Here is a 24,320-nt window from a genome sequence, read left to right as displayed (position 1 = left end):
CAAGCGGGCGAGGGAGCAAGTTAAAGGGTTAAGTGTTAAAGGCTATATTAGGCGTTAAGGGGTTAAGGATAGCTCTATGCATGCAATTGTGTCATTTGTGTAATTTGTGGCTGTGGGTGTGAATAATGTTTTGTTCTTTGCCATCGGTTTAACATTTGCTCATTTTCTTTGCTTTTCACCTGATTCAGATTCTGTTTTGAACTTCCTCCCTTATGTCAATACGCAATAGTAATAATAATAATAATCAAGGTAAATAAATATATCGCTTTCGTAACAATCTCGAGGACAACATTCCGTGAACAAAAGATTCCGCATCCTGTTGTCGCACCTTCTCCTTCTCCTCCTACTCCTACTCCCTTTCAATCCTTCTCCTTTTCTTCCTTTTTGCTTACACTACACACATTCAATAAAATATGCACATCAATAATTCACATTCATTTATCATGTAAGGTTTGTTCTGTGTGTGTTTGTGTGTCTTTAGATGCTTGTGAGTGTTTGTTATTCAATTGCTAACTACTTAAATGTCAGTTTTATCTAACGTTTAACCCATGTGCGCCGCCTGGGGACCCTTTTCGTGCCAGACTTTGTGTCATCGGTTTTGGTTTTTGGAAATTGATAGCTGTTCTATTGTTGTTGGGTGGACCTCGCTTGGTTTTTGACTTTTCAAGTGCTGAAACTTTCAAGGGCAGTGAATTTGGTCTTGAGTATCACTCATACGCAGTGTGGCCAAAGTCAAGTGAGTTCTTTTAAAACTGTATCTTAATACCATAGTATTGCGAGCTTAGATTAGCTTTTAACTTCTTAATAAGTTGATGTTTTAGTGAAAGTGCTTAGTATCACTCATACGCAGTGTGGCCTTAGAATATTCGATGTTTATTGCTCATAGGCAGTGTGACCTTTGTCTGTTAACCCTTACACAGTCTACTTAAGCCTTAACTGCTTATTAAAAATAAAATCAAACACATATTGAGGCCCACCCCAGTGTACTTGTGTGTGTATTTGTGTGTTTGCTTACGTATCTGAAGTTAGCTGGCTTTCATTGAAATTGGTTTTGCGCCAAACTCTAACAGGTAAATTCACATTTAATCTCACATTTAAAATGCAAAAGTTTCTATTAATTTATATTGGGCTTCGCTTCGCTCCGCTTGACTTCACTTGGTTACCGCCTGGTACCCGGCCGTCAGTCGTTCTCCCTTCTCGCTTAGATGTACATACCGAGATCCGCATGGAAGTCCTGCAGATACGAGAGCAGTTGCGAGGGCGTGGGCCGTTGTTTGGCCTCGCAGTGCCAACAGCAGTTCATAACGGTAAAGCTAAGGGTTGGTTAATGTAGAGAGGGGGGGTAAAAAAACATATATATTTTTAACTTTTCGATTTATTTTTCTTTACCATCCTTTGCTACTTACAATTCATCTGGGCAGTTGACGGGCTGCTCCAACCGGAAACCGGCAGCCAAGTAATTGGTAAGCTCGAATATATCCACCTCCTCGTGTGGCATCTGTGCCAGTGTGACCAGCTCCCAATAGGTCACACCCAACGCCCATACATCACCCTGGGTGGCGTACACCCGTTTCTGAAGAGATTCCAGCGATAGCCACTTCAGTGGGCGATTCTCATTGTCACCCAGACAGTCGTAGTCGTCGGGGAAGAGATCGCGGGACAGGGCACTATCGCAGATCTTCACATAGGACTCTTCGTCAAGGCTGGAAGTTAATGTTTATTAAATGGTTAGAAAGGCGTAATAAGACTTAACTTTAGAAGTAAAAACAGAAAAGCAAGGTTGAGATCTCTTTAATACTCACTAGCAATTGCGAGTAGCAATGTCCTTGTGAACAATTCCCAGAGAGTGCAGATAGGCTAGTCCCTTGGTGATGTGCAGCCCAAACTCAACCAGCTGCCGGGTACTCAAAGCCGTGCTGGACTCCCGCGATTTTTGCAAGTATCTGATAAGGGAAAAGATATAGTTATAGAGGGTATCTTTCAGTCCAGAGACTGGTTTGAAAACAAAATTTCTATTAGAATTTCTGATTAGCTACTCACATCTTGAGATTGCCCTTGGACGGATAGGGATAGGCGATCTCCGGTGGACCCGGCAGCTCTGTGTTAGCCAACAGCGGTGCCAATATATGCTGATGACTGACCCCAATCAGTAGCGAGGCATCTTGCAGCAGACATGCCACTTGGGTGAGCGAGGCCCCATCGATGACTGTCTTAACGAGTGCCTCACAGGATTCACCCAACTTCCCGGCATATATCCTGCCAAAAGTGCCTTCCTTGACCAGCTCCTCATAGCTAAGGGCACCCGGCTGGACACTGGGAATACGTCGCAGACGCTGGTTTCCCTTCTCGCCATGACTGGCCATGGTTATTGTGCTTCCCGTGGGGATTCCCCCAAAAAGACTTAAACTTCCGCTTCCGCTAGTGCAATGACCATTGCCATTGCTACGAATGCTCTTCGGCGTGGAGAGACTGCAGGCCTGTAAGTTAAAAGATATTTTAATTTGAGACTCAAAATGAGAAGTTTTGATTGCAAAATTTATTCATATCAAGCTTTGGCCAGGGTAAGCTTAAAAATTAATATTTAAATCAATTAAAGGCTTGGCTATTTGAAAAATTAGAAACTTATAGTTATACTATATTTGTGTACAATCTCTAATTTAATATTCGCTGTTGTTTTGATAGTTTGAAATTAAATTTTAAACTGGTTCAACCTTTAATTATGGCTGCTCTTGTCAAAAGCAAACAATTTTAATATCAAATTTTGTGTTGCAACAGAAGCTTCCCTTCTATTTCGTTTTAAATTTCCAAAATTTGTGTTAATCAATTAATTACAAATTCAGTGTGGAAAATCGATTTGAGGTGATTTTGAGGCAATATTGCAATCAAGATTACCACCCTTCATTGGGTTCGGAAAGGACTTTCCGCTCAAGTAAACTGCTCACTGGCAGGACACTTGAGTCGAGGAAACTGTATAAATTTCCATATTTCCGTACCCCCATCTAATTTGGGCCAACTAAGGACCACGGCGCTACAACCAGCCAACAAAAATAAAAAAGGCCAAAACTGGCAACGACTTTGGCAAGAGAAACAGCAATTTCAGCTGCCGGATTTGCATCTTTCAGCTTGCATCCGTTTACCGTTAGTCATGCACTCGGCTGCGCTCCTCCGTTCATTCATTTTAATGAATTGAGTTCCGTTTCCGCTCCAAGGCACTCCCACTCATCTTCTTCGGATATATATCTCTCTCTCTCTCTATATATATATATGTATAATTTCCCTCGCCCCCCTTACAGTTGTCTTACAGCATGAATAATTTATTGGCTGGCAAAAAAGCTTTAATTCGCCGAGCATTATGTGTTTGCACAGCCAACAGGGAGAGAGGGGGGGTGGAATTTTCCATAGGAGAGCTCAGCTGTAGGAAATTGCGAACTCGTCTTGGGCAAACAAAGTCTGCTGCCAGATAACCAGAAGTTGGTTTTTGGGAGGCCAACCTCCTCTTATTACTCTCCCTCCCCCCATGAACTTAACTATGCCCGCTTAAATTCCTGCCTACGCAGCACATTTATACTCATGAAACATGAAACAGTTTTGCCCAAAAAATTGAGAAGAAACTCGGTCTAATAAACACAAGAAAAATCTGCACAATTCCCTCAGAAATCTGCATAACCGCGGTCGAGTTCAAGTGGATCCAATGGGCTTTTCCCTGGACACTAAATCTCCATCACCGAGGAGCAAGAGGAGTAGCTAGAGAGCTGGAGCAGCAGGTGGATGGCGTTTTTATTAAAAGCCACCGCTGGCAATATGCGGGAATTATATTATTTGGTGTGGTCTGACAACAGCTCCTGTGAAAGCAGGACAAAAGGACACGACCGCCGGGAGGAAGCCAAAACGACACAATTGCAGCGCATTCACATTCGCAACGGCGATGGCGATGGCAACATCCACACAGCGACAAAAGGCAATAAAAACAATAGTTGTTGGCTGCTGCCTTTTGTTAGTGAATTTCATTTCATTATTGCCTTCATTGCCACTTTCCTGAAGGGGCAACTCCCGCTCTCCCCATCTCTCCTTTTGCTCGCCTGCGATTCCTGCTGTTTGTCCTTTATTGTATTTGTCGTGCTGCCGGTTGCCGTTTGCCGGTGCTGCTTTTGGCCCACAAAGAAAATTCAATTAAAACGCAACAATATCGCACTCCATCATCAAAGCTGTCCGCTGTTTGCCCCTCAAGAAGGGGAGGAGCAGGAGCTGGAGCAGAAGTTCCTGTGCTCCTGGCTGGAGGATTGGATTGCTGGGGCGTATCCTGGCTGAGCCATAAATCCTACGGGATTCATATGCAAAAGTTGCCCTTCTCCCTCAGTCGGAGACAACAACGATTGTCTGTGCCAGACCTTGAACCTGGGAGGGTGTTCCATGGCTCCTGGTTACACTTTGGTTCCTGGTTACATCCAGCATTTTGGTTACATTCAGCATTCTGGTTACATCCAGCATCCTTTGTTGGCTGCCTTGAATGTGCCTGGTTGCGTTAATGAGACCCGTTCAAGTGTAATTAGAATTCATTTAATCGGTTTAACATTAAACAGCGGAAACGGAGGAGTTATTAATTACAGCACAGAGAGAAATAGTTGAGGTCCATTAGTGCTTAAGTGAGTAATAATTTGATAAATAAGAAAGAGATATCCATAAAATATATATCTAAAAGTAATTATAAAGAAATCTCCTTTTTTTAAGTCCAATCTAGCAACTTAGTTTATATAACTTTTTGTAAAAAGAACAAAAATTTCTTAAACAACTGAAATTAGAAAACAATAAAATATTTTCCATTCGAATTCACCTTTGTTCTGCTAAGTAATTCCAATTAATCTCTTGAGCTTTCTTTGAAAAATGAGTAATCTTCATCTTATCAAACAGAAAATCTTTCAAAATGCTCAACAAAAAAACACTTCGAGTGGCGTAATAAATAGTTAAATGACTCAACTCAGTTTCAAATGAAATAATTGAGCACTTCAATGGACTTCTGGCCTCTTGGCTTTATTGCCTTCAATCTTAGTTGATTGTCTCGTTGAGGAAATACTTGAAATTTCTCCCTCTGTGCTAATGTGGCCAATAAATGCGGAAAATGTCTGAAAAATTAAAACGAGATTGGGCCAATGTTTATTTCCAATAAACAGGGATGTGAAGCGCGAGGGGTCAAGCTGGGGGAAAGCGATTTTATAAGAGTTTTCCACCCATCCCCCCCCTCTCTCATCAGTTCGAATTGCAAATGGAAATGTTCAATTTCAGCTTTCGATATTAAATGCTGATGTCAAACGAGGAGGAGACATTATTGCTTGGCTTTTCATTTGAAATTCGAAATGGCCAAGAAGACCGAAAATAGCTGCCAATTGATGGTGACCCCGCTCCGAAATGTTCGATCATGATACAGTGGGTGGATAGGAATTATGGGTGGGGATGTTAGATGAGAGAGATGGTTTGAATTTTGAAACTGAGTTTCCAGCTGGGCGTCAAGGATACGGGATGGATCGTTGTTTGAGGGCAAACCTGCAGCTGCTGCTGCTGCTGTTGCTGTTTGGTTGTTGTGACATTTCTAATGACAACAGGGTTGTGCGAAGGGGATGGGGGGAGGGGGTATACTAGGGGTTGTCCTGCAAATGACGTAAGCACAAACACCAGTATACAAAACGTAACACATACGACTTGACAGGCGTCTGATTTGCTTATGTCACTTGCAGCTCTACGGCTACCCGCAGGAACAACAACCGCAACCAACGTCCTGCCCCGCCCCCAATGCTGTAGCGCCCCCCAATCTCGCACGGGCTTGTAATTAAAAACGCTTGATGACAATTTTGCCAGAACGACGAACGTCAGCACGTCACTTGCCGGCAAACCCGAAAACTGCACAGTCAAACTTTTTTCCCCAACAACAAGAGAGAAAGAGAGAGAGAGAGAGAGAGAGAAAAGCATCACAAAATTTTCACACAATTTTCCATCACCGCACAGTGGAGCAGGGGTGGTTGGGTGTAAATATTTTAATGAAGTCTCACCGCTGCAAGTTTCGAGTTGGGCAACCTCTAACTAAATTCTGTGGAAAACTTCACTTTTTAGTATATAAACAAAGGAAATGGAAAACTAAAGTCTGTTAGAAATTAAAGTTAATTAATTAAAAGTGAATTCAAATTGTTATTAAGTTGGAATATTTTAGGTTATTTTATTAGTTTAAAAATGAAAATTATTAATAATAATCACGTATGTTAGGGGTTAGGAAATCAAATCTTTATCTTTTCTTGATAATTTTTAGTACTTATTCAACTTTTAAATACTTTTTCGTCAATTTTATCTATAAATTTCATAATCCTTAACCTTTATAATTACCCCTATCTAGCATAGTTAACCCACTGTTGCACAAAATTGTTGACACAAAATGAAACTATGCAAATTGCTGATGCTGTTGCAAATATGCAGCCCTTCCCGCCTCCCTTTGACCGAACACCAGCCAGCACAACTGAATTTTCCTATAGTCAGAGACAATGACGACATTTTGAACGTATCGCGCATACGACCTGTCGCCTTGTCCTAATAAGCCATGTGTCAGTGGAGCGAAACCAGATGAAAAGTGGAATGGCCAGATTGAACTGACAGAGCTACCTGCTCTCGCCGTTGGCTCAATTATATTTCAATTTACCTGACAACAGGTCTTTTGCCATTTCCCCCCCAAAAATATTCGTCTGTGGAAAAGCCTTTAATCAAAGTGGAAAGCCTCTCTGTCTGACTTTTCCCTCGTTCGGTGTTTTTTCTTTCTTTTTTGGTAGCCAACTAACTCTGAACTCTCATTATTTTGGCATTTCCATGGCCGAGGCTGGCAGGACAAACTGTGTGTATGTGCCTTCTAATTTGCCGGGGCCAACTAATTTGAATTTCGTTTGATTTATGCCTGATCGATTTGGCCATGGCCAGCCCAGCCCAGTACCGCCTCTCCCCCTTTTAAGCCGCCCCATCACTGCGACTTCCTTTGATGCATGGCATTTTGATGAGGCGACCTCGTTAGTAGGCCCGCGCGTTTAATAAGCGTTTTCGGGGCAAACCAAAAAGGTTCTTTGCGATCCTAATGCATAATTGAAGAGGGAAGATGTCTGTGTGTGTTCGGGGGGGTTTCTTCGTTTTCAACTGGCTTCTAATTAAAGGTGGCGCATAGTTAACCAAAGTCGCCGCTTACACGCACTTAATCACGCATAATTGCCTTTCAATTAGCCATTGCGTGTCCGGGCCACGCCCTCAAGGCACTCACCTGTCTGGCTGCCTCTTTTCTCCAGCTCCTCACCAACCTCATTTCGATTCAGCATTTAATAATGCGGTTAAACAATTTACATATGTTCCCTACAGATTTCCATTGATTTTCTCGGTTTGTTGACTTTGCAAATTAAATTCATTTTACAATGCCAACCTGCCTGGCCAGCAGTTTTGACCAGTTCGTTGCTCCCCAAGTTGGGGCCCTTAAGCCAATGGGCCAATGGAAAACTGTCAATTAAAGCTGGGCGACACATACATTTTAATGGAGAAATCTTGTACTCTAATTCGCTTCAAACGATTTCCATGTTGCGTCAAAGCAAAAAGTAAAGTGCAGTGCTGTAACCGGCGCCTCGAACAAAAGGGGGGAGATGGTCCTTGGACCACAAAGGGAAAATCGGAACAAAAGAAACATCCGCCACTTCCGTTTGTCTCTCCTGCGGCTGACAGGAAGCAATCAATATAGTGTAATGCCAGACAAAAGCATCCGCCGCAGTTTGCCTCTGACCAGGAAAAAAGAAAAGAGGGGATTCCCCCAGCGGACGGTTGGGCGGTTGAGCAACTTGAAAAAAAATATCGACCAACGTTTGGGTAATTTGTCAACCTTTGGCGACAACGGCTTTTGTTCGGCGGGGTTAACCCCTTGGATTCGTCACCTGGCTGGTCACATACAGCGTCACCCATTAACTGTCTTTTTTTTTTGTAATACCCCCAAGTCTCTCCCCTCAAGTCTTGTCACAAATGTAAGTAATGTCTTTTAATCAAAAGCAACAACAGTGGTAAATCCATTAATGGCGTACGTGTCGCCAAGTTTAACTGGGGAGTAGAAATCCCAAGTCCCTTAGATAGCTAGCTCCCCTTTCCGTGGACTTTCCCCCTGTGGAGCTTGACTTGCTCCCCTGCTAAGCAGGTTGATTTACAAATTTCTTTAATGGCCCGACAACAACATTTTTAATTAGCACCTGTTTCTGCTGTTGCTCAGGTTAGTCTGCCATTTGTCGATCTGGTAATCTCCATAAAACAGGAGGACATGCTCGCAGTTCCATGGAAATTAATTTCCAACTTTCCTTCACTCCTCGCTTCGTAATTTCGTCTGTTCTGCGAGTACGCCCATGTACTTCGACAACTTTCTCCCTAATGATGCCATTCAAATGCGTGGCACGAAGTTCCGGGCTCCTCCTTAACCTATTACAGCCTTTGGTGGCTTCTCTTGCCTTTCGCTCTGATTCCACTGTTTGCTCTGATTCCGTTTCTCTCTTTTCGCAGCTGATCCAATTTACTAATACCTCTGTTTAGATTCTGTTTGCATGGCTGCTGGAGATCCTAGCACATGGCACATCCGCCCTGTTGCCCCTGCTTCAACCCACCAACCCCCTTCGGAATTTGCCTTTTGTTGTTGGTGCTGCAATAATATTTTGCAAGTGTTTCTAAAAAAGCACAAAGCCATGTTTCAACAGCTGTAGTCTGGTTTCTGTTCGCTGCTGTTTTTATTGTTATGTCCCACTACTTCCCCTAAGCCCAGCTCCCCCTAACCATCCCCATTGTTATGGCCTTCACTGTAACTGCTTTTTGCTAAACTTTCGCTGCACATTAAAGCAATTTGGCCGACGTTTATAGACTGATTTAATAGAATCAAAAGGGTCAGCAGGGTGAGGGGGTGGCTACACACACAAATGAGATATTTCCACACAAATGAACAGGGCCAGACTTCGGATGTGCTGGTGTTGGTGTGTGGAGTATCTGTGTGCAATTGGATATAATTGTTTGACTAAATGAGTGCGTTCGCCTCTTGTTTGTGCCCCCCGAAATGTGCTATACTTCGCTTAACGCTCACACACATCTCCAAGAGGAAAGCCAGGAGGGTAGCAGGGTAAGAGGGGTCCGAAGGATCCTTTGGATGGGGAACGGAACAACAATAATTATGGCAAGCACTCTCAAACTCCAACCACATCACCACTCCACACCCAACAGAGTCTCCACTCCAATTTTGGTGGCAATGGGGGATATATATGTGGATATCATGCAAGAAAGGCGGACAGAGACACACTGAGAGGGAGGGGGAGAATTCATTTAATTCCCTGCCGTCTGCTTCGATGCGTGTATCCTTCCACTAGATAGAGGCGAATCCAAATGGATTTGACTCTTGGCATTGTGTGTGGCCCGATAGCCATGTAAGTGAGTGGAGGAGCAGCACTTGGCCACCCGTCCCCCAGCAATCGGAGGCTGTTCCAATAATGAGGACTGAATTGAAGTCTAAACAAACAGGAATCGTTGGGCAAACAAGGAGCAGGATCAGGCCGAAGAATATGCTTTAAGCTGAGCACATAAAAATCCCCCATGGGATGTTCTCCATGGAAATTGAATATTTAATTATTCGTCGATGGAAATTGCGTTAGAACTTGGTGACGAAAATGGGCCAGACATCATGATGCTAGGAGAGTGGAGTAGGACTAGAAAAATGCCAGAGTCGGGACTCAGGAATGTTTACAAGGACAACAATTGAAAGAGGCTGCTAAATAATTTATTCCAATTTGGCAGAGATTTCCACAACACCAAGAAGTTAACTTGGTTCGAAGGAAATGCTAATGTTCTCCCTAGAGGGAGGAAGTGCCTTTAAAGAGGGGACATGAGACAGCAGGCCTCAAGTTGATGGAAAATAATCCCAATGTTTCGAGGAGAATCTTAATGGTCTTGGTTCATTCTGTGGTTAGTTTGGATTAAGTTTACTAATTCTCGCCCAAGGGGTATGCATTGTGCAAAATTCAGTGAATTGGAAACAAAAACAAAGATAAACAGGGGCAGACTGTCTGCGTCTGCCTCGATGGAGCACCTTCCGCTTATCTAAGCGGACATCCCACCACCCTCCTCGAAAGTCTCACATCATTCGACTCTCGAGGCACTGGGTTTGTGTGTCGCCTTCACCTTCGCCCACTTTCCACTCTCCACCCGCCACATGGAGTACGTGAGCGCCACTCGAAAGTTCCCCCCTCCGAAATCAGACCCAGACATGCAGACATCCTTGGGAAGGAGAGCGGGTGGCAAAGGCAAAAGCCGCATATTTATGAATGGCTCTTGTTTCGAGTTTAACGCACTACGGGAGCTTTATCAGCTCGTAAATATAAATTAGAATTTAATTTTTATCGCCGAGGAAAGGTGGCTGGTGCAGGGACTGGGTAGAAGGGGGTCCTCCGCCTGGGGAGCAATCGAGTGGTGCTCGGCACAAATTAGAGGGTAGCCCTGGCAACGGGGAAAGTAGAGTCTGCTTCAAGCGTATTCCCATTTCCATTTGCCATTTGCGCCTGCCACGTGTCGTAATATATCAAAGGCTTTGATTTCGCAGTGGACCCCAGTCCGAGTCCGAGTTCCCATTTCGAATCCAATCAAGCCCCTGGGATAGTTGATAGTGGGTTAGATAGTGGAATCACAGCACTCACCTGGGTCAGTTGCGAGGAGGCGTAGTAGGAAATCCTCGAGGGACAGATCGACTCTGGCTTCGAGTAAATCGTCTCTGCGGTCTGTTCAAGGTTCATGGGCAGCAACGCAGTGGCGTAAGGCGTGGGTGTGGGTGAGCTCCTGAAACCTGTGGATTGGTCGAGGGATTGTCAGGGTTAGGCCTCATCAAAGTCGGTCGGGTGGGGTAATGAACTTACGGTCGAATATGCTGCATGACTTCTTGCTGTCCGCTGGGTATTTGTTGAGGCTGGCTATGGTGGCATAGGATCCCGTGGCACTCGGCGGTCTTCCCAGGGGATCCAGACGGATGAACACGTTCTGGTGGCTGCCATAAGCTGCGGTGGTGAAACTGGTGCTAAATACGGGGAGGAGTGTTAATGGTTTTATGTGCAAAAGGATGGCGGCTGTTAACTCACTGTAGCGAGTCCTGGCGAAGCTGTTTGCGCGCCCTCACATACATCATGCTGGCCACTAGACCTACGGCCAAAACCAAACCAAGAGCACAGGCGGCTGCACTCAGGAGGGCGGGTCCTTGCGAGGGAGCGTGGGCGGGGGCTGGCGATTGATTGGGCTCAGGTGAGATGCCTACGAAACGGAATTCCGATGAGTGATGGATAATAAGTGGGTATTGGTCTTGGTGTGAGTGTGAATGATGGAAAGCTGATGGAGTACCCACCTTTGGCGCAGATCTTATTCCGCTTGAAGTGGAGGCGGGTGTCGTTGAATCGAGGAGGGCCACGCACCACCATGTTGACATTGACGGGCATCTGCAGGCTCGCATTTCCCGTGCAGGGCAGGTAAACCAGGAAGGACTCGATCTCCTGTGGAACCAGACCCTTGTGCGGAATACTCAGCGTGGGTGTGCCCAATGCCTCCTGGTCGTTGTTGTACTCGATACTTATAGCATACGGCAGCTGTAAAAAGTGAGGGCGGTGTAATGGTTAATCATCGAAGTTTCTGGATGGTAGAATCAAGTTTACTCACTGGATAGGCAATGAGACTCTGCCAGGAGAACTCCAGCTCATGGACATCCGCGGGCACTGGAACGGTGAAGTGCATCGCATATGTGTTGATGGCTCCCTCGTGCACATAGAAAAGGTCCGCCTCGAGTCCTGCAGGGGATAAAAGAACCAACAGGATACGAGGTGAGAGTGGTTGCGGATGCATTGCAGACGTAAAGCGAAAGTTTCCCCGCAATTTGCTCAGCTATACCCACTCCATTAGAGCCGATGGTTCCTCCTGCTGAGCAAACTTTGTGCATTTGCTGTTTACACTCCCCTCGAGCGTTTCTCTCCGCCATTAAGCGGAAATTGATTTTCTCAATGGAAAAGGAAAGGATGGGGAAAAGGGGACAGCTCGAGGTGACAATGCTGGTGGGTAAACAAAACCCAAGACACAATAATAATCGAAATCGAATCCGTCACCAGCAGGCGACGATGCAGGGAGTGTCTCGAGTCCTGGTTCAGGACAAGGAGCAACCTGAAATGAGGAGCGACAGGCGTCCTAGGGGAAGGGATTCGGCTGGAGGTATTAAAAGGTGTCAACTGCGACTGCTTCACCATAGGATAGAATCGTATTGGCGGGTTCAAAAGTCCTCGACTATCCTGATCTTTTCAACTCTCCCTCCTCTCCATTCAAATTCCCCACCCGCTGGCCATGAAAGACGAGCTGCTTGAGTTAAAACGACGTGAAATTAAATTTCTTCATCCGCTTTTATTGTTGCTCTTCTATTTCTATCCCATCGCCCCCTTCTCCGGTGGGGTGCATTACTTACTCCCCGGGATCAGGCTAAGTTCGCTATTCACCAGAGTGAAAGGAGTGGGAATGCTCGGTGTTTACCCGCTTCAAGTTCGAGCTGAAGCTGCTGCTGCTGCTGCTTGTTCTTCCATAGACTCCGCCGGATGTTGAATGTAGCAATTCCGCTTCCGGCGGACTGAACGAGGGGATGATTGGCGCAGGAGGAAGACCCATGCATTTAGGATAGAACAAAGCGCTCGCTAGCTGCTTAAAACAATTTTAAATCCAATTACAGAACAAGGAAAAGCATTTTTCGTTAGCTTTCATCCAGGTCTCGGCTTCATCTACATCTTCAAACTGCTTCTCTCTGTCAGCTCACTTTTCTATGCGTTTTCTACTTATCCGTTTCCATTTTGGGTTTGTTTTCGAGTCCCAAATTGCTTTGGCCCCCGTCGCGTTTTTAGCCTGGGCTTTAGAGTGGGCCAAGTGCAGCACCCTCCCCTTCCTCCTATACCCCCAACTACCTGCTGCTTTACTAAATTTCTTTGAGTTGGAGGGAAAACACAAACATAACCCCAAAGTGCTTCCCATCAAATATGCACAAACACGGAAAAAGGACAATGTTCCTCTGTCATCCTCCGCCTTTGAGTCCTTTCTGGCCACTATGTGGGTGGAAACTGTGAAAGGTATTTGAATAAGTGACTGCCTCAATTAATTCAGTTCTGATTTCTGGCATGTCGGAAGTGTTCTATCCCTCGATTCCCTTAACCCTTGTAATGTCTGTCACCTCGATTGGCTTCACTGGGGAGCGCAATCTTGAACTGCACTTTAAGCAGCATCAATTGGCATTTCTCACCCTCTTGCACAAGTTCATCCTGCTCCTGGAAAGGAAATCTCGTGGAGAACCCCTTAAGTCCCCTCACCTTCTGGTGTCAAACTTTGCTCGTCTTTCATATCACGGTCCCGCCAACTTTGCCTGCGAAACTTTCGCGCTTTTCTTCTCAGCTCTCTTCAGGAGTTCGCCCTCGTCAGACCCTTCTTTTCCCCGTCCCTGTAATACCACCTCAACTTGCCTCCCCTCCCTGGCCATAATTATAATTCCTGCAATTGCGATTGTCTGAATGACTCCACCGCACACACGTGACGTGGCAACCGCAACTCATAATCTCGTAGGGGGAGAAATGGGCTACATGCTCCTCCAGAGATGGAGGTGAAGTGGGGTAACCTCGGTGCCGGTGCCGTGTTAGTTTTCTGCTCTCGCAGTGCCAACGAAGAGGAGACACTATTTGAATAAGAGATTAAGAGGATAATTAGTGTCATTAGTTGAGAGAGTGCACCGCCTCCCCCCAATCCTCCTCTTTCGATCTCGGGGGAGTGCAGAATCACCTCGTCCCTGACTCGGGGAGTTCCTGCTAATTGTCCTATGAATCAGAGATGAGGATTGCTCGTTCAATTGGCACAGTTTGTGATTTCCTGTCCTCAACTTCTGCCTTCTTCTGATTTCAGAGCAATAAAGATGGATTCCAGATGCCAAACCACCCTTGGAGAAGGAACACCCCTAATCCCAGAGGCGGAGTATATTAATGTGGGGATTTTTCGACTGTTTTCTATTCATTAAAAATAATTTTCTTTTGCATTAACTTTTCATTTGCAGGGAAATATCCCAGCTCACCCGCCGAAGGTTGTGGTCCACCCTGGGGGTGGGGCGGATGGAAGATGGAAACTGGTCCGAAGGGCAGAGACCAGGGATCGGGTGGCAAAGAAAAAGTGTGCACATCAAAGCGAAACTTGTTGAAATTGCATTTTTACGCACCCTTGAACAGGAAAGTCTTCAACGGAAGGGGAGTGGGAAAAGTGGGAAAAGAGGGAAAAGGGAGTGACGGTCGGTGTCGGTGGCAACGAGGAAAATGGTTCGTTGCTGGGACAACACATCCAAATTGAACTCAGAGGCGGAAAATCTTCCACAAAAGCGCAGAAAATATTTAATTTTAATGCTGTCGACACTTCATCGAAGAGTTACAGTGAGGGGAGTGTTTTGGTGGCTAAGAAATGGCAAAGTTCAAGGATTTGGAAGTGACAATTGAGACGAAATGAAGAAAAGCCATGAATTTTGTTTACTCCTCAAGAGAAAAGTCGCCAAAGAAGCCGAAAAGTGCACAACAAATTGTTGCAAGTAAATCCTCATATCCATATGGGGAAATGCAGCGAAAGAGGAAAAGTTGGCTGGGATGGAAATGGAACTAGTTCAGGCATCCGTGACGAGCCTTCCACATGAAGGAACTCCCATGGAGACCGAAAGGCAGCGGAGGATGAAAGGGAAATGAGGTGGAAGTCTAAGGGAAAATCATGCACAGGAATTTCCCATCGGGGGAGTGGAAAATAAAAAGAGGAGGAGGGTCAGTTGTTTGATTTCATGCTGCTTGTTAATTTTCAAATCGAAACAACTCAGGGGGTGGCAGCCATAGAAAATGGGGGAAGGGGATGCTTTCCAGGGGTGTTAACTGGTCGTTAAAAACATAACGAGCTTTTAGAAGTGGAGTGAGGAAATCTGAGAAGGGGAAGGGAAAGCAGCTCAAAAGGAATCTCTTCTAGAGAAGCAAAGGAAATCGCGAGGAGCAACAAACAAAGTGGAAACATCTTTTGAAATGTCGCTAATGAAATCCGATTGGCAGGAGGGTCAAGCAGCTGGGAAAGCGGGAAAAGTGTCGATGATGGGTTGTTTATAAAGTGCAATCGGCAGGAAAGACCCCACTTGCCCTATTGATCCAGAATGCATTTGAATGCCTTCAAGGAGAGAGAAGTCCCAGATAGGAGATGGACAGGAATAATTGGATGCACTGCAGCTCATTCATCCATCAATCTGGCATCCATCTCTCTGACTGCGGATTATTTGTGCGCCATCAACTAATTGAAGTGCCCTGATTTGGCAACTAGGAAGCAGAGTGGAGAGGAGTGGAACCTGCATAATGAGATGGAAGCGTTTATGCTCCAATTACAGCTAAGTGCCGGAAAATGCTGTGACCAGCTAAGCAGCGAGTGATGGAGTAGCGACCGCGAACTAGGCCAGTTTTCCGTGCCTCCACATCGGAGTTTCCACTCCCATTTCCCATTTTATTCCTATTTCTGAGGTCCATTAATCAACCTGAGGAGCAGGAAAATCGCGAGCCAAACGACAAGCACGAGGCCATTCCGCCTTGGCACGTCTATGAAATCCGTGTAACTCCTACCAGGAGGAGTGGGTTGGGTTGGGCTGGGGAACTTGGCCTTGGCTCGATCTGGAGCCGGCGCCATCAATAACAAGAATTCGCGTGGAGCAACAAACGGAAAAACAAGAAAACAAACAAGGAACAGCGGACAGGGAAGAACACGGAAAGCAGAGGGAGGAAGTGAGGGAAATGTTCGAGGAAAATGGAAAATGGGGAGGTGAAGCTACTTGCAGCTGTCAGCAAGGTGAAGGCGGGTGGTTTAGGCCCGGAGGAAATCCATTTGTGTGCGATTTGTTTTGGTTTCGCTTTACTAAGTATTCCTGTAGTATTCCACCTCCCCTCATTACTCCCCCACCAACGCCCTTTAATGGTCAACTATAATTTCGGGAACTATTAATGACTGCGACATGGTCCCCAAGTTCGGGCTTTGTTTGTGTTTTCGTGTTCAGGGATCAATGAATATGTCCTGTCGCACTCTGGCCTCCGACTATTAATCATAGATCCTGGGTCAGGGGAGCTCAGTTCGTGGAGTGGGAGTGTCAGTGCCCCAATCGAAGTTTCATTAATGGATTAAGTGCCGGAACTGAAACTGGGACTGGACTTACCCATCAGTTTCATCACCTCGTGGTGGCTGATGAAAATGTTCAGATAGCCACTGACGGACGTTAGGCATACAAGGAGGAGCACGAGGGGCGGAGGGAGGAGTCCCATGGTGGGGCAGGATTTGTTTAGTGGGTGCCGCGAGGAGTCAATAAATTGTCAGAGCATGTGTCGCCGCAAGTGGCGGGCATTTCCACAGCTCCACTTGGTCCTTCTGCCTCTTCCGGTTGCTCCCCTTTGACAGCAAATCTCAATGTGTTTCCATTGATGCGTAGCTCAAAAGGGGAGTTTTCCGAGGTGAAGTTTTCCTGGTGCTGATTTTAAATCGGGTGCCAGTTGCTCCTTCTTTGGGTGACGGTTGTCAGAGTTGCTGGTGCCACAGACAGAGGATTCGGAACAGATCCCAAGTTCTCGAATAAGCGTTAAAATCAAATTCCAACTGCTGCTAACTGTTCCGGTTGGAAGTGGGTATGGGAATGATACGGCCAGGCCAGAATGAGAAGGAGAAGGAGGTCTGTCTACCAAATTTGGGAACTTTTCAGCCTCGGCTTCCGCTGGCTGCTCCTCGCTTTTCTCTTTTTGCTCCTCCTACGGACCGTTTCAGACCAACTTTTCGAGTTTTCCAGCTTTGTTTTGCTGCGGTTGCTGTTGGCCTCCTCCTCTGCCTTTTTGCATCAATGTGTCCGAATGTGGCCCGGACTGAGTTCGGTTGGCTTTTATTGGCTGAGCTCCTGTCAACTGGACCAGCTTTCCTCTTTTTCCTGTGTTGTTCTGTGGCTATCGCCTGTCACTTTGTCCACTTTTCTGCTCCTGGTTACTCCATATTCCTCCTCTAACCTATTGCTGTTCCTTCCTCGTTAAAGTTCGGTTCCTGTTGAATAGAAAGTGATTTAGTTTAGTGCAAATCAGACTGCAGCAGGGAAAAAATAAGTTGACAAAGAAGATGCGTTTGTGGGGATGGTCTACCCTTCAGGATTAGGAAGGGGAGTCTGAATATGTGGTGATGTGTGGTTCAGTGGAGCAAACAATTTGTAGAATCAAAATAAAAAGTTTCTCCCCTGCAAAAGTAATTAGAAAGTTGCGAAGAGATTAACAGCTTAGGGGTAAGAAGAGATCCATCCCCGCTTTCTGAAGTGATTTACTTCCATCGCACATGAGTTGGTGGTTGGGAGTTGGCAGTTGGGAGTGGCTGGTGCTTTAATAAATTTGAGGTAATATTTATGTGTTTGTTTGGCATAAATTATGAACTGGAAAAAGGGAACAACTTTGGCTTTCGAAATGTTTGTGGTTCAAGTGGTTCAGGTGGTTTACCCTCCTTGCTCATTGTTGTTTGGTCTACGTGTTTATTCAGCTGCTCCTTCCTCTTTCCCCTCTATCCTTGGTGGTTGCGTGTGCATGTAACCCGAATGGAATGCCAACTGCATTGGAGCGAGGCAGGTGGGTCAAAGTGCAAGTGGGTGGGGATCGTGGGCATGGCAAAGGAATGGGGCCAGTCGAGTGCTCCCAAAATGAAATTGTTGCCAAGAAGCAACCAAAACCTCTTCTATCTCCATGGTAAACTGATTCTCCACTTGGCTCTTGCTTTTTGGCCAATACTCCTCTCGCTTTTCTCCATTTTCTGGCCGCAATAAAAATCGAAATCAGAAAAGTTTGTTGCCTCCGTTTTCCGATTTCTCTTTTTGCGTTGGTACATTTTTGGAATTTTAAAGTTTCACCAGCAGCAGATAGTTTCGCCAGCGGACGAAGGCAATTCCTGGGCTAAGCCAAAGAATGTTGCGGTCTTTTTAATTAAACTTATCTGCGCCGAAAAGAGCGCCGCGGGATGGAAAGCGAGTGAGTCACTTGATTAAGAGCCAGATCATCAGCAGATCCAGGCACCTTCCGGCTCAGACCCATCATCATCACCTTTATCATCATCATGAAAAGGCAGTAAGAGGAGCAGAGTCAGAGGCAGTGGCAGACTCTGCTGAAGGAAAACACGAATCCTTGTGCTTTCGAAGTCATTCAGCGGATGCATTAATAATTCAAAAGACAAATAAACGAAGGGGAATGTGTGTCTTTGGCTGTGTGTGCTCTGTTTTCTGAGGGGGAAGTCACTGTAACTGATTTAAATGGAGCAGCAGACATGGAGGCTTGGTGTGCACTTCCTGGAGGGTGACGGAAAATGTAAGGTAAACGGGAGTTACAGCCATCCTTTACAGCAATCATCATCTTAGTCGATAACATATTAACTACATCAACTCAATCATAATCAAGGGAATGGGGGAAATAACAGGGGGAAAATAAGTTTCTACCGAGCATTTTCTGCTTAGTCACACGCATCATCTGTCAGTCTGCCACGCCTCTTGCCCCTGCTCCTCCTACTCCTCCCCCGAAGCTCCAAGTGACAAATTGAGCATTTGCCGTTGTTTCAGGAACTGGAAGAAAGATCCCCCAAGATGAGTCATGAATGGATGAGTTTTGGCTTGGAGGGTGGGTGGTGGAGCTGGGCAAAACTTTTCAATTACTCTGGGGAGAAAATCCGTGGGAGAAGTCGGATCCGTAATGAATAATAATCTTTGCCGCGGTGCCTGCATCATTTTTCTCCAGCTAATATTTATCGATGTGTATTATTTTCCGCCGTCTCCGCCCAGAACTCGGCCTAGATTGAAAAGGCTTTCACGTTGGCTTGAGGTTGGGGGAAAAATGGGGCCTCAGGCTCCTCCAAGGCTCGTTTCAATTATAAAATGGCTTTCGCTTCTAATTGAATCGTGAGCTGGAGTCGGGGAGGGCGGGCTGAGTTAATATTTTATTTCCACCGATTGCTCCTTCTCCATCGTCCTGAGCTGTGTTTGCTTAGCGTTTCCAGTTCCTCGGCTATTCCCCGACCCTAAATGCCCTGTCATGGCTTCAGCCCACCCATTTTCCCATTTCTCCCCCAGCTTACAGCTCACAGAGCTCACAGCTACCACCAATCGCAATCCCATTTGTTGTTGCTTGGGCTGGGAAAACAGCCGGCGGGACTTTTCCCGAGTAGCAACCAAACTGGCAATTCCCCCGTTCTGGTTCGTCGTCTATCTAACTGATGATAAACAACCGAATGCGGTAGGATATCCATCTCCTTGGCTATTAAAACTCCAATGAAATCTATTTTGGCTAACAAAAACAAAAACAAATTTCGCATTCGAATAAGGCGAGTGGGCTGGCCAGCACATTGAAACTGAAACTCAAATTTAGTTTGGCCCTCGGCTTTTGCTGGCCATCAAATGAGAATAGTTTTTCCGTTCTCCCTAAAAACAAAAATATCGAATTGCATTCACTGCCATTCCCTGTGGCAATACTCATTAACTTTAAGTGACTAGGTACAGTAGAAGAAAAGATTTTATTAACTATTGTTTTTAGATGTTAGAAAAGGGAACTGCAAATATTAACTTTCTCTGAGAAACAGAAGAAGAAACATTTCTGGTGATACCAGAACTTATTTTAAATTTAAGACATTAGCGCCATCTATGCCTCCATTTTGCCAGCTTTTTTGTATGGCTTAAAATGTATTTTCTTGTTATACTTAAAAACGTATACATCTTTCTATATCTATCTATATTAACACTTATTCTGTTTAACCGAAAAAAATGCCCATCGATAAACATTTTCTTGTTATTTAACCAACTTTATTGTCTGAGTGCATGGGCCGTCGTTCAGTTTAATTTGGCGGGCAAATAAACAACCGCTGTGCCGAGTCCGACCGAGGCCTGAGCTCATTAAATTGGCGTAAATATTTGAAAATGGACTCCAAATGGGAAATGGACTACGCAAACACAATGCGAATTTTTCGCGCTGACCGGACAAATTGTTGCCCATAAATTTTGATAACTGATTAAAAGTAACGAGCGACAGTTTGCCATGTTTACCTGGCATTACCTGGCCATTGTTCTATATATACAGATATATACATATATATATATTTAATGTCGAATTGTTTTTGGCGAATGTTTTGGCAACAATTGGGGAATTGTACATGTCCTGCCCAAAAAGTCCCGAGCCTAATGTCCAAAATGTTCGCCGGACTGGCTAATTTGTGCAGGCAATTAATTTACATTACACCACGAGGGGGGTGGTGGACAAGGCAGCAGCAGTAGAGGGGGTGAAAAGGTCGGCTCGATTTGTTCCATTTTGTTTCATTTTGTCGCTACGGTCCACTGGGCTAACGATTTTCAGCTGAACATGTGTAGTAAATATATATATTTATCCAAAATACCAGGATCCCTAATGAAAGACATTCATGTTTGGCGGTAAAATTGGGTCGTTTTTGGGCATTAGAGTCTGGCTACGGCCTGGCTCTGGCCTGGCCTGCGCAATTAAATTCACAATTTGTGCGATTTTGCATGATGACAGTTTCCACTTAATGTGGGGCCTTTCTAATTACCAACAGTTTCGAAATTACTTTCGTAATTATTGCGTCCATAAACTAGGAAAATTATCGATCTTTGGCAGTCATAATTACCATTGGGGTGGAAGGACACTCTCTCATATTTGACAGCAGTTTTTTGTTTAGCCTTAGATATTAGGGAATCAAAATTTAATCAATTTCTAAAAGTTAATTATTTTGCTTTATTAGAAAAAGTGTGAATTTCAATGGGCTGAATATAGTTTTTGCTCTTTGCTCATTTTTAATTTCATGGCAAATGGGTAAACTATGTAACTAATTTAACAAAAGTTAAATGCAAATTAGATTTTTTTGTGGTCATATTTTCATGTCGTTGCTATTGACTTTTCAAAAATAAAATTCAGATATTGTTAACAAAAGGGTTGAGTTTCTAATACACTTTTAAACTAAAATTATAGAAGGCCTAGTTGGTTACAAATTTCTTTCATTTCTCCTTTTTTACATATTTTTTATTCAACAAAAATTTACATTTTTCTCGACACTCTATAGTTAATAAATTCTGTTTATTTATCTGACAAGTGTTAAATTTCAATGAAAGTGAACTCGAATGGCATTGCAATTATTTTTGTTCTGTCATGTTCAATGGCTTGTCAAACTATTTAAGCAAATATGCAGGAATTTAAATCAACAAATGCAAATCAGATTTAATTGTGCTCGAATTTCAATGGTTAAACCATGGAATTTAATCTATTTCTCGATTGAAAATGGAATTGTATAAAAATCTAATCACAAACTGTGAGAAAATAATAAAAACATACAAATAATAAGGGATTTTATTATGATTTCAGCTTAGGAGAGAGATTTTCTTTATAAACTAAAGACCTGAAGATCTAACCACACGTGGGATTACCCTCATTGCCACAGCTGGGAAAACAGAATGAAAGCTTTTTATGGATGCTCGTCTGCATGCAACCAAGAGCCTAGTAAATAACCCTATAATGACCATCTCACATATCCAGTTCCCTGATCCAGAGAGAAACCGAGGACTACAACCACTGGCCACCCAGCCAGTCAGGCAGTCAGGCAGCCAGGCAGCTATCCAGCCATTTAACATGAAATACAACCTCAATTACGTTTTACGAGTTTAACTCAACACCGTGCGGTTGTCTGATGGGAATTTTCAATATTATGTGGCGTAAATTTATGGTGGCAAGTGACAGAAGCCGAGCTAAGCGACAACACTGAGGCTGCGGGGGATTTTTATCTCAGTAAAAGTATCTCAGCGACGACAGTCAAGTCCCTCGTTTTAAAGCCCCTCCAAATGACGAGGGCAACCGACAACGACAATCCCCCTACTCGCCAGACAATGGGCAATAATCATTGATTTATGGCTGTCATTTCGGTTATTAAAATGATATTTTCTCTCTCTTTTTAGGGTGTTGGGTAGAAAATCTGACTGGGAACGACATCTGAGCCGGCTATCTGGGTCACTGCAGGACCAGGACCGGCTCCTTGGCTGGCCTTCTTTTTAGAGTTCTTTTTTTATACCCCTAATTGAAACATCAAGCCGAGTGTGTCCTAGCAATCGAGCGCTAAAAGCGTGCCTAATCTATGCATATTTTGCCCAAAGACCCCTAATCAGAGGCTAAGGCATATAAAAACCGGGCTAAAAGGGAAACTGTGGAGGCGCACACTTAAGGCCAAACTTTTAGTTTCACTTTGTGCCTCCTCCTTTGTTGCTGTTGGCTGGGCACTTAGGCATTCAATCAACGTAGACTGTCGTGTCGAGGCGTTGGCGTGCACTGAGTGGTGGCTCGGTGGTTGGGGTACTGGCTTGAAGGTTCTCTGGGTGGTTCGGGTAATGGGTGGTGGTGCTAAGTGTCGGGCCAGCCCATTTAGAGTTGCCCAAGCGCAACGAGAGATTTGCATTTTTCAGTTTTATTCTCCTCCATTAAGACGGGTGTACTGCTTGATGGCCAGGGAATATTTGGGTTTTTCAGATATATTGCTGACCCCATTAAGTTTATATTAGAGTCATGCATGAGTAATGTAAGTTTTTGATTTTCCTATGAAATAAACCTACTTTAAAGACATAAAGCCATAGGGGAGTTATATTACAATTTTAATTTCTATTATGAACTTTAATTAAGGAAGTTATTAAAAACTTGTATATTGCCACAGAGAACCCACCTAAACTATAAACTCGTTTTGAAGTTTTATGTTTTACTCAAATTTTTAATGCAGAAAACTTTTTCAAACTACGCAAAATTGGCAAATCCTGCAATACTTTTCTGTTTTATTTCTAATAAAAATAGTTTCTTATTGTTCTATATGGATATAATCAGCTTTAAGCACAAGATAGTATAATTTGTTCGTGTTCAGAAAGTTTTATTTTACGCGAATAAACATTGACAGGTATCTTATAGTCGGTTCATTGAACTGAAGACTCCTATTCGTCCTATTTTCTGGCCCATTTCAGTTTCCATTTTGTGTGATTACCTACTTGTACGACTCTTACTGAAGACACTCTAATAAAGACTCTTTAATGCTAGCTCATCTAAACATAGTAATAAGACTTAGCCTGCATTCCATTCTAGTTTCTTCTTATTTCTTGTTCTTTGCCCACTCATTTGGTCCTCAAAGTTTGCATTACTTTTTTATTGCCTACTTCTAGGCACCGGAAAAGGAAAGGGCCATCATTCTCACACATTGCAATTAGTGTCAGTCCATCATGGCAAGTTCACTCAGTCACGCAATGTGACACCATAAAAAAAGGCACAAAAAAACCATATAAAAATGGGGGTGTAGTAGTGGGAAACATCCAGCACAATTATTTATTTAGTTCCGGTCGAGAGTTTGAAATGGGTGCGATTCTGTGTGACGGGTTCAAGCGGGTGTTGAAATCGGTCAGCAGAAAGAACACAAAACACATTAAATGCTTACTTATATCACCGGGCAATCAGCTTTACGCCTGTCGACTCGGAAGGGACATACCACTGATGTGGATCCAGGAGCTTAATCCTTTCGTTTTTGCCAGCCAGTTGGGCACACAGAGGGGATTTTTGCACTTGTGATTAGCAGAAATTGCATGTATGAGCACTGAACACCGAGAACTGGCCACCGAGCACTTAATGCCCCATTTAAGCCGTGTCAACATGCAGGGACCGCGAAACAATATTGTCGACGGCAGGGCTTTTCTTTATTAATGATTCGGTTTTGCGGCTTGTGGGCAACGCAGGAACTACGGAACTTCGTTTGTGTTTGTTGTTGTTGTTTCTTGCTTGGACGGAGAATTTCGCTTTTCCCTCACGCACACACTCACGCACGCAATCAGCACTTTTCCACAATTTCCCGCCGGTGGAAGTTCTCGACAACCGTGTGTTTCGAAAAGTGGCGAGCGACTGAATCGGTGGCAAGACTTCCTTCGGAGTCTTTAGTTACTCTTTTTCACGAACTTGCCACCGTGAAGAACTCGGCCTTTCTGTGGGCACATGCGCAATTTTTCGGGCTTCGTTGGGTATTGCTGCCAAAATGCCGGCAGTAAATTGGGTGGCCGCAGGGGGTGATGCGGATTTTAGGGCCGGAGAAAGGACAATTGTTTGTTTTGTGTTGTTGTTGTTGCTGCTGTTGTTGCCACTGGCTGCCACATGCAACTGTTGCGCATTTTTTTTGCAAATGGC

General features: G+C 44.4%; 1 protein-coding gene across 1 annotated transcript; it reads right to left on the bottom strand.

The window, feature by feature from the left end:
* LOC108113114 (tyrosine-protein kinase RYK) lies at window positions 1-24,020 on the bottom strand. Its single transcript, XM_017223611.2, has 11 exons — window positions 23,584-24,020; window positions 16,283-17,148; window positions 11,719-11,846; window positions 11,411-11,648; window positions 11,151-11,319; window positions 10,932-11,089; window positions 10,716-10,861; window positions 2,041-2,477; window positions 1,803-1,943; window positions 1,407-1,703; window positions 1-1,313 (listed from the first exon to the last, which is right to left on the bottom strand). Exons 2-11 carry the CDS (start codon window positions 16,386-16,388, stop codon window positions 1,202-1,204), a joined length of 1,932 nt encoding a protein of 643 aa, XP_017079100.1. The 5' UTR covers window positions 16,389-17,148; window positions 23,584-24,020; the 3' UTR covers window positions 1-1,201.
* Window positions 24,021-24,320: the final 300 nt, after the last annotated feature.

Source organism: Drosophila eugracilis, unplaced genomic scaffold, assembly GCF_018153835.1.
Source record: "Drosophila eugracilis isolate 14026-0451.02 unplaced genomic scaffold, ASM1815383v1 contig_90, whole genome shotgun sequence".
Taxonomy (NCBI): domain Eukaryota; kingdom Metazoa; phylum Arthropoda; class Insecta; order Diptera; family Drosophilidae; genus Drosophila; species Drosophila eugracilis.
Note: the sequence above shows the minus strand (reverse complement) of the source record. Positions and strands in the feature narration are given on the sequence as shown.